At 44.8% G+C, this 10,670-nt stretch overlaps 1 protein-coding gene across 1 annotated transcript; it reads right to left on the bottom strand.

The window, feature by feature from the left end:
- Positions 1 to 3,494: 3,494 nt before the first annotated feature.
- LOC133900095 (chalcone synthase C2-like) lies at positions 3,495 to 6,772 on the bottom strand. Its single transcript, XM_062341215.1, has 2 exons — positions 6,425 to 6,772; positions 3,495 to 4,785 (listed from the first exon to the last, which is right to left on the bottom strand). Exons 1-2 carry the CDS (start codon positions 6,618 to 6,620, stop codon positions 3,776 to 3,778), a joined length of 1,206 nt encoding a protein of 401 aa, XP_062197199.1. The 5' UTR covers positions 6,621 to 6,772; the 3' UTR covers positions 3,495 to 3,775.
- Between the last annotated feature and the right edge of the window lie 3,898 nt (positions 6,773 to 10,670).

Here is a 10,670-nt window from a genome sequence, read left to right as displayed (position 1 = left end):
ATTTCTAATCAATGCGATGGTAAGTTTATTATATTAACGTACTATCCAAATATAATTCTTTCCAACATATAAAAAGTATTTGTGAACTCAGGCTTTAGACATGCTAATCCTCTTACCACTAATGTTGTAGCACGAGCATCATGGGGACTAGCATAGACTGGGGTTATATCACCAGCACCTCGGAGACTAACATTAATTGCAACTCTAGTATCAACCATGTGATTGCATGAATCGTTCAACCTTGGGTTGTGCTTGCCTTAGGATGAATGCTTAAAGCAGGCTTTGACTTTGGATTAAGATCAAAGGGATAGATCAAAGCATTCTTCCGTTACTTCTACACCCACTCAAAACCAATAGCTTTCACAAGGAATGCTTTCATAGGATTCTATGTCTCCATACAGAGGCAACAATAACTCATTGCTGAACTTTTATAGAATGAAATGACCACATCAAGTAACAGTTTTCACAGAGAACCTCTATCAAGCATCAATGTCACAACTTTTCCAGCTTTCACAGGGAATCCTATGCTCCAGCCCACAGCCAAGCCCATGCACCAGCCCCCAGCCTCCATAAATAACCCCACCCTCATCCATGGATAGACCACTCATTCATTAACTCTCTCAATTGCAATATCTTCCTCAGCTCCACCAAGCCCACCCAAGAAATATATGGGGATTTTCATCCCATAGGGGGCCGAACCACCGATGTGCTTCTGTGATGACCCTTGTAGGTTTCATGAGTCCCAGGACATATCCTACTCCTATAGCCTACGCTTCTTTATGTGTGCCAACTACCAGTACGACAAGCCTCAACATGGACCGTACGAGTATCCACCGGTATAGTAACGTATATCACTAATGTGGCACTTTCCGTACAATTTCATGCACTGCCTTACTAATCTTCCCTCTTGTTTCATTGTTCAGTCTTCTCCACCTATATGTGACTTCATGGAATGGTTGGATATGGAGTAAAATGCACACCAGAAGCGATGGGTCGACATGAGCATACAGTCAAGGAGGGAAGCGTATAAACGTCAGAAGTACAGGCAACAGCAGGAGGAACTAAGGCTCAAGCGTCGGGAGGAGGAACATATGAGTAAGCCAGCAAAGGAGCACGCCGCGGCTAAGACACGTGAAGCAGAGAGTGAAAGGAAGTGGGAGAGGGCCCATCGCGCTAAAGCGGAGGGTCCTGATGCCCTGCAAAAGGGTAAATATTCTAGATACACTCAGTAGAAAGCATTTATTGTAACCTGATCTATTTTCATTCCCTAAGGCATATTTTGGTTTAGCAGCGGCACGCTATTAAGTTAATCTTCAGGTGTATCATACATGCCAATATTTGTTATCGTCATCTCTTTATGGTTAGCGTTCATTCACGTAGCGACAAAAAACCACATATTTCATGTAATATTTATCAGCGTATGTAACCTCTATATCGGGTTACACTACTCCAAAACACCTCATCAATGCTGGTTCCAAAATCTCAACGGTGCCGGTTTTGGAACCGGCACTCTATAAGTGGCACTAATAGTCAAAGACTATTAGTGCTAGTTTTGGACCGGCACTAATGCTAGTTTTGGACCGGCACTAATGAGGTTTTCCCAAAAAAAAAAGGCTCGGCAAACGAGTCGGCTCGACACATTGAGCCGAGCCCGCTACCGACTCCATCCGATCCCTACCCTGCGCCGCTGCCAGCTTCTTCACCGCTACCAGCTCCCCATCGGAGAGGCTGCCCTGGTACACCTTCGTGAACCCTCCCCTACCCACCACGTTCTCTGCACGCACGTGGGCGTCCATGGATGAGTTCTTGGAGGCGAAGCTCGCGTGCTGGTGTGTTAATGGAGGTCATGGAGAGTGGCGACCTTTGCTGAAGTTGCGTGTGGCCTTCTTAAGCTCGACGAGGGAGAAGGTGTGGAGGGACGACTTGAGGACACAGAACTCTTGCACCTCACCACGGTCCGGCCTGCAGATGCAAAAGCGCTAGAGCATCGATGACATTCGACCCCCGCAACAGGATACCGGTGAAGAGCCGGCGCTTGGCCTTGCACCTCCACGCCTCGGCTACGGCCTTCCACGACGACCCATCATGCTGCGCCACCGACGTCATTGGTGCCGCCGGATCTGCTAGCGGTCACCGCCGGCTCACGTGGGCCCCGCCGGATCTGCGTCGCCTCTTTGCGTGCGGATTCGCGACTGCCCCACCGAGCATCAGCTGCCCCTAGATCCGTGCCGCCCCACCCCTCGCAACCTCTCCGCACCTCGCCTCTGTGCCACCGGTCCGCCAAGCCGCGCCACTAGGGGAGTGGATCCGACCACCGCACCCATCCTTCTTCCCCGAGCTGCAGCCCCATCGGAGCCTTCCTTGCACCGAGCTCCTCTGCTCCTCGTCGCCGCTCGGCCCTGCTCCGCCCGTGAATCTTGGCCTCCGTTGCCCATGGGTCTTGGCCACCGCTCTCTGTTTGCCCGTGGAGCACACTATCAAGTGTGTGGAGAGAGCGTGAGAGATAGAGGGCGAGAGATAAATGTGAGAGAGATAGAGAGATTGTGAGAGAGAGTGGACGTGAGGGGGAGAGAGCATGAGATTGACAGAGATAGAGCCGGATACAACTTAAACGAATTTAATAAAATTTCGGGTCCAGCTCCACCCTTCAGTGCTGGTTGATAATAAAACCTGGCACTGTTATTATCAGTGTCGGTTTTTTATATAAACCAGCACTGATAATACTTATCAATGCCAGTTTTTACCCAAATGGACAGGTTTCTGCCTGATTGTGTTGCGAACCAGCACTGATAAACCATCAGTGTTGGTTTTAGCCTAACCAGCATTGATGAGGCGCTATTTTTGATCGGTTCTATAGTAGTGTTATATGATAATCGTACTTCACAAATATTATTGTTTGACAAATTAGAATTTGTATCCTCCCAATGTTACTTCACAAAAAAGTTACTTACACAACTATCTTCACAAAAAAGTTACCTAAACAGATTACGCAACGGAAGAGGTGAAGCACGCCGGTCCGTATGTGCCGAATACGACACTGTTCACCGTATAGACACTAACCATATACCCGTATGTGCCAAAGAGGCCAAGATTGTAACTCGAGTTTCACGCGAAATCGGATTTTCGGTGTTTTGGGTGCCAAATACAGGTGTTAGATTTGTAAATACGCCAATATATTATGTATTTTGAATAAATACGATGATATTTGTTGTCTATTTTTAGACACCCTGAGTGATCGACCTGCTTCCGAAGTATATAATCTCACAAAACCTTGGAGCCCCTCTCTTACCTTCAGTTGCATCAGAAAGTAACTTGAGTTAGTTGCGGGTAATCATACTTGTGGGCATTCCTCAGTTAGTTGCGGGTAATCATACTGTTTCGCGTGAAATTCTTGAGTTACAAATTACAATCTTGACCTAGAATGCGGGCGGTCAACAATTTTAAAAATGGTCACTTGTTGTCTTACACAGCCAGGCTTGTCTTACACAGGTACATAACAATACCTCACCATCCATATATAAAATGAGACTTTTACCCCTCAGCTAGCTCGCCCTTAAAAGTCAGGTTACTACCAGGACTCGCTTGCATATGTGTATGTGACAGTAGTGCATGAATGAAAAATAAATTTGCAACAACGATAGAATCCTACCGACACATGACCGATACAGTACTAGAGTACATTATTTGCGTGACAGAGGCGAATAAATTGCGAAGTGTACGTGGACGTGCATGGAGCGTATGTATATGGTGATGATCAGGTGATCGATCCTATGGATCATGCGGCGGCGCCGGCGGCGATGGGGACGCTGTGGAGCACGACGGTCTCGACGGTGAGGCCGGGGCCGAAGCCGAAGAGGACGCCCCAGTCGAAGCCCTCGCCGGTGGTGGCCTGGCCGTCCTCTGCAGAGCGCTTGCGCATCTCGTCGAGGATGAAGAGCACGCAGGCGCTGGACATGTTGCCGTACTCGGAGAGCACGTGCCGGGTGGCGCGCATCCGGGCCTTGTCGAGCCCGACCTTGGCCTCCACCTGGTCCAGGATCGCCGGCCCGCCCGGGTGCGCCACCCAGAAGATGGAGTTCCAGTCGGAGATGCCCAGCGGCGCGAACGCGGCCTCCAGCGCGCGCTCGACGTTCTTGGAGATGAGCCCCGGCACGTCCTTGAGGAGGTGGAAGGTGAGGCCGACCTCGCGGAGGTGGCCGTCGATGGCGCCCTCCGAGTCCGGCAGGATGGTCTGCGAGGCGGACACCAGCTGGAACAGCGGCCGCTCCACGCTCTCGTCGGGGTCGGCGCCGACGATCATGGCCGCCGCGCCGTCGCCGAACAGCGCCTGGCCCACGAGCGAGTCCAGGTGCGACTCCGAGGGGCCGCGGAACGTGACGGCCGTGATCTCCGAGCACACCACCAGCACGCGCGCGCCGCGGTTATTCTCGGCGAGGTCCTTGGCGATGCGCAGCACCGTGCCGCCGGCGAAGCAGCCCTGCTGGTACATCATGAGGCGGTTCACGCTGGGGCGCAGGCCCAGCAGCTTGGTGAGCTGGTAGTCGGCGCCGGGCATGTCGACGCCGGAGGTGGTGCAGAAGAGGAGGTGCGTGATCTTGGACCGCGGCTGGCCCCACTCCTTGATCGCCTTCTGCGCCGCCGCCTTCCCCAGCTTGGGCACCTCCACCACCACGATGTCCTGCCGCGCGTCCAGCGACGGCGCCATGTAGGCGCACATGTTGGGGTTCTCCTGCAGGATCTCCTCCGTCAGGTGCATGTACCGCTTACGGATCATCGACTTGTCGCCTGCAACCGCAACCGCAACCACACCGACATCGACCCGCGACGGCGAAACCCGCCCGCGCACGGACGTCGAGGCACGGCTGTTAGCTCGTTCACAAAGGGCAGATGAAAAGGGGCATAGGACGAAGAAAATGATGCATGAATTAACCTAGAAATTAATTGACTATATGCGCAATTAATTTCTGTTCTTAACCTTAATTAACATAACTGAGTTAATTTCCTCGAGTTAATTAGGTTAGGTCTCAAGTCGCCATGCTCTCGTGTGTCAAGGTTGCTCTCTGCTAGGTGGACCCACCATTCTTTTAGGTACCGTACAGTAGCATGTCAGCTTGTACGAATAGTGTTTGGTCCGGATTCTTGTCAGTTTTTGGTAAGAGTGAGCAGGGTAGGAATCTGTACATCAACTATCTAGCTAGAAATTAAAGGTAGAATATTCTTGTCAAAATTCTTTGTTAGTTCAAAAAATATGTTAATTAGTTTTTAATTTACATATTTGCTAACAATTAACTAACTTTGTCAGAATTAAAGAACTACCACTATTGCAAATACATTTATCTGCAAATTAAATCTTGTTCTTATTATCAGCTGTATTAGCTGGCCCGTAAAACCGATCCAGCTGCAAATTGCAATCAGCATCGATCTGGTCCTTTGCGTTGTAACGTTTGCAGCAGGATCGCAAGCGAGCAATGCAAGTGGCGAATCAGCCGGCAGGATCCCGGTTGCCGCAATTAGAAAGATTCCCTTCAAGACACGGCGCAGTTTAATTAATTAATTAATCATTAATCCTAATTAGGTAAGTTATTCTATCAGACATTTCAAATTTTGGCAACTTGATCTATCAAACATTTAATTAATTAATCTTAATTAGGCAGCTTATTCTATCAAACATTTAAAATTTAGGCCAATTATTCTAAACTATATATTCATTGTTTGAAGCATTTAAAAACAGACTTGCAGTTAACTTTTGCATGCCAAGTTGTTCATTTCCCTTTTTCATGGCCACGCTCGTTGTGTGTGCACGGTCAGTTGTGGCAGGGACACCTCAAATCTAGGAACACGGGATTCATATGAAGCCCGACTATATATAGCTCTTTACGGAACTTTCTAGTGCTGTGTAAATACATATATATACCCGGTGAGAAACATTAAACAACAGTTTTTTTCTGAAACATTTAACTAATTCTTAACAGGTGATAGATCGCAAATTAAGGTGTTTTTGTGTGTGCGCATGGCATTGGTTCTGCACCTGAGATGTATATACTCCGCCTCTAAAGAATGTTCGTGAACACAGCATGCAAGCAGCTACGACCTAATAACAGCTAGTAGCCAGTGTACGTAGTTTGTACGTCAGTAGGAGCTCAATCGAAGTTGGAGAAGAATATATATTACCTCAGTTTTCATTTACTTATCATCATCTTTTTACTAAAATAATTTTGATCCTAAATTTTTTCTATAAAAAATTTATAGATATCTAAAAATTTAGTATCATTAGATTCGTCGTGAAATATACTTCATTAGTATTGTAATTTTAAATATTTATAAATTTTTTATAGAAAATTGTGAAGTTAAAATTATTTTTAAAGCTAATAACAAGTAGGCGAAAACAAAAGTAGTAGCTGCTAACTAGGAGATATATACTCACACATCCTCTTGAACTTCTCCTTGAGGTCGGCGAGGTGCTCGCTCTTGGTGATCCGGAAGTAGTAGTCCGGGTAGTCCGCCTGGTACACGCAGTTGGCCGGCGTCGCCGTCCCGATCGCCAGCACGGTGGCCGGGCCCTCCGCGCGCTGCGCCTTCCTCACCTCCTCCACCGTCACCTTCGCCCCCGCCGCCGCCATGGCTCTCGCAGCTGGTGATCGGTCGGTGTACCAGGAGGTGGCTAAGCCCGGCTAGCTAGCTAGCTTGCGGCGACGATCGAGCCGGATCAGGTGTAGCAGCTGCTGCGGCGTGCGCTCTGACGACGTCCGAGCTTTGCAGGGCACTGTGATGCTGTAATGGCAGCTGCGACGTGCGGTCGGGATATATAGGGCGGGAAGGAGGGGGCGGGGGCTGGTTAGGTCAGTTGGACGGGCGGATGGAGGCCACGTGGGCGCACGGACGGGCCGGTGAGACGTGCGACACGTGTGCCAACTGATCTCAACACGCGCGCGCGGACGGGACGGGGTTAGTTGGGTCGCGTGGCCACGGGCCACACAGCGGCAGGGCAACACAGCGTGGATGGAACGACTGGTCGGTCTGACAGTAAGCCCATGGGAATTCTTTTCCAGCAATTATATCTTCTATCTGTCTTCAATTACCTTAGTAATCGGCCAATAAAAGAAATCTCATCCTTCGTTCTTATTATAAAAAAATTACCACGTTAACTAAAAAATAAATTTTCTCTATACTTATGAATTACTGGTCACTGCCATTATGAAAAAATAAGTCTATATATCTACATCTCTATTATAAATGAGGCAAATACCAGCAAGAAAAAACATCATAACCTCTACTGGGTTGATCTATGCATCACCCTCCCTCCCATCCTATCTAATAAAAAATTACAATATTAATTAAAAAAAGTTTCTCTATGTTTATAAATTACTGGTCACTGCCATTATGAGAAAATAAGCCTAAAATACATCTATATCTACATCTCTATTATAAATGAGGCAAATACCAGCAGGAAAAAACATCATAATCTCTACTGGGTTGATCTATGCATCACCCTCCCTCCTCATCCTATCTAATAAAAAACCGGCCTATCTAATAAACAAACCGGTCTAATAAAAACATTGTAATTTAGACCGGACGTGGGCTTCGCCATTCGGTGCGTTGAGATGCTCGGCTCGCCGGTGCCATGGGCCCCCTCAAATGGATTGCTTTACTCGAATCAACCTGCCGCGGCCGTCGTCAGCATTCGCCGCCGTCGCCGCTCACCGGGAGCCCCATCCTCCTGGACTCCTCCTGTCACATCACCCAACTGACTGCAATGCATCGTGTCTACGGAGCACAGGCGTGCCTTAGAGGGAGCGGCTAGAAACCTGCGCAGCAGCATGCAGCGTGTGCTTCCTGCTTCGGTGGCAGGTCCGCTCTGGCCGGGGCAGCTCTCGCAGCACCAGCACGGTTCACAAATGCGTCGGTAACCACCCAAAAATCACGGTTACCGACCTTCTCGGTCCGGTCCGGTTTCAGAAACCGAATGGTAACCGAAATTTGAATTCAAAAAATTCAAAAAAAATCAAAAAAATTGTTAAAAAAACTAGACATAATTCTAAGACCTTCTGTGAAAAAAAAATTTCAAAAATATTATCGTTTGCATCATATTCTATAGGGAGAAAGTTTGAAAAAAATGAAAAAAATTGAAGTGTGCGGCTCAGTTATTAACTCACGTTAAGGAAAAGTGTAACATGCAAACACATATTTCTCTTGCGTAAAACGTATTTTAAGAGAATCTTTAAAATTGATTTCACTTTATTTAGAGTTTTATTAAATTCTCTATGATTTTTACAAAGTTCACAAGCATAAAGTGAATATGTTAAGAAACAGCACTGTAATTAACTTTTTCATATCTACTATTATTTTTTCTACGTAAATCATAGTATAAATAAGCTAATGAAAGTGGTTTCACTAATTTTTGAGGTGTGATGGGTCAGTTATGAATTAATCTAGTCGCAACACATTTACACAATCATGTATGTTACAATAACTAATTCATGAGTTCATGTATTTTTAAAAGACATAGGATCATGTAAGAAGACTAACAAAATTAGTTTCATGATTTTTGGATTAGCAAAGAGTAAACTATGCATTTAACTTGGTTTAACAAATACAATTTCTCACAGAAAATTTTGAACTTTTTTATGAGTATAAATACTTTTATCATGTAGATAATGTTACAAGGAAACCAAAAAAATTTGTTTCACTTGATTTGAAGCTCAGATGAATTAGTTATTGATTTTACAAGTTTGAGCTCTTTTTTGGATTTTTTGTTGAACTGCGCTGAAATTCGATAAAACTACTCGATAAATCGAAAAAACCGAGCGGTTACCGACCCAAACCGCTCGGTAACCGACCAATTCAAAAATGCGAGAAAATCGCTCAGTAACCAACCCAAACCGCTCGGTAACCGACCAAAACCGAGCGGTTACCGAACGGCTAAAATCGCGATTTTTTTTCCAAATTTCAATTTTTGCCAAATGAATTTTCTCCAATTTTTTTTTGAATTTTTGACCGGTAACCGCGGTTATCGTGCACTTTCGGTTACCGCCGGAGCTCGGTAACCGAGCTCCGGTCGGTAACTTCAACCCTGAGCACCAGTCCGGTGGAGTGAGACATGGTTTTGGGGTGCGGAATGGGAAGCGCTCGGCATGGCTGATAAGATTAGGTACCATGTTTCTACCTTTCTTAACTGATATGGTTGTTCAAGGTTAAGTTTTGCGGAAAAAAAGTGTATTGGTTGGTGTAGAAAAACTTGATACGGTACAATAATCTCTCCTGTATAAAATATGAGTTGATACTTGTGTCATCTCTTCTCTTACTCTCATTTCATCTAATAAAAATCCATAAAATTTAAATAATTTAACCACTTTTGGCTTTCACCTTTGTCTTTTAGCATCTATACTTGTTACCAGCTATAGATATATGATTTATTTTACTAATAAAAATAAGTGAAAAAATTAAAAGAAAAATTAGCAGATAATCTCCTCCTCTATTTACAGAGCTCATCTAAAATCAAACTACAATATTGTTCCTAACGTATTAATTCGACGATGGTGTCATGCCACATGCAAATCTCCATACTTTAAGTTTGTCCTTGATATTACTACGTCTAATATTTGTATTTTCGTTGCAATGCACAAGCACTTAGCTAGTTTGATTAATGTATAAGTTTGTTGCACTATGCATATAAATAGTTTAAAGTCACAATTCAAATAATAGAAAAATAGAAATATAGCTCAATATGATAGGTGTAAAAAGAAATAAAAAAAGAGATAATATATGATATAATTCACTACGTGAAAAAAAATCATTAGTAATAGGTGATAACCGGTATTAGTGACTCTTATCGTATCACTAATGATAGGTCATTAGTGACGGATGATGACTTATCATTAACGAGGTCATTAGTGATGGATCATAACTGTGACCCGTCACTAATGTTCAGTCATTAGTGACGGGTTGTAATCTTGACCCATCACTAATGACCGATGAACATTTTTCGTATTTTTTGGACATAAAAAAGGCAAAAAAAAAATTCACCCGAGTCATCCCAACATAGGTCCATCTCATATGCATCACAAGCCACGATTTTTTCACATTGTTTTTAAATTTGCGTTCTATGGGAATCAAATCCACGATCTCCTCCTCACGCATGTAGCCACCTTACCACCTTTGCTATCACGTAATTGTGATAGAAATCAGATATTTTATCATTTTAACCTTCTTTGTCAAAGGTCATTGATAACGTGTCACAACCATGACCTGTCACTAATGATTAATTTTGCCAAATTTTATCGAGGGTTATAATTTGATAGGTGACCCGGAGTACATTCGGTAAAACGGGCATAACTTTTGCATACGGACTCTGATTTCAATATTTTTTGACTCTACGGATATTTACAGAAAAAAGTTACATCCATTCCTCCCGCACTTTGTCGGGTTAAGAGAATTTTTCGAGTCCAATAATAGGTTGGAAGATTGAGTTCTCGCTCCGGGAAGTTTCTGTATCGTTTTCAGAACGCACGTTTGTGTCCATAGCCGCCACACCTTATATCAAACTTGACCAAAAATGTACAATTATTCATATTCTAGTGCTGTTGAGATGAGAAACAATAAGAGAAAAATAAAATAAAATTAAAAAATATTTACAAATACCATCATTAGTGACTGGAGTTGGTCATTAGTGA

Source organism: Phragmites australis, chromosome 19, assembly GCF_958298935.1.
Source record: "Phragmites australis chromosome 19, lpPhrAust1.1, whole genome shotgun sequence".
Lineage (NCBI taxonomy): Eukaryota > Viridiplantae > Streptophyta > Magnoliopsida > Poales > Poaceae > Phragmites > Phragmites australis.
The sequence above is the reverse complement of the archived record's forward strand: the minus strand, read 5'-3'. Positions and strand labels throughout refer to the sequence as shown.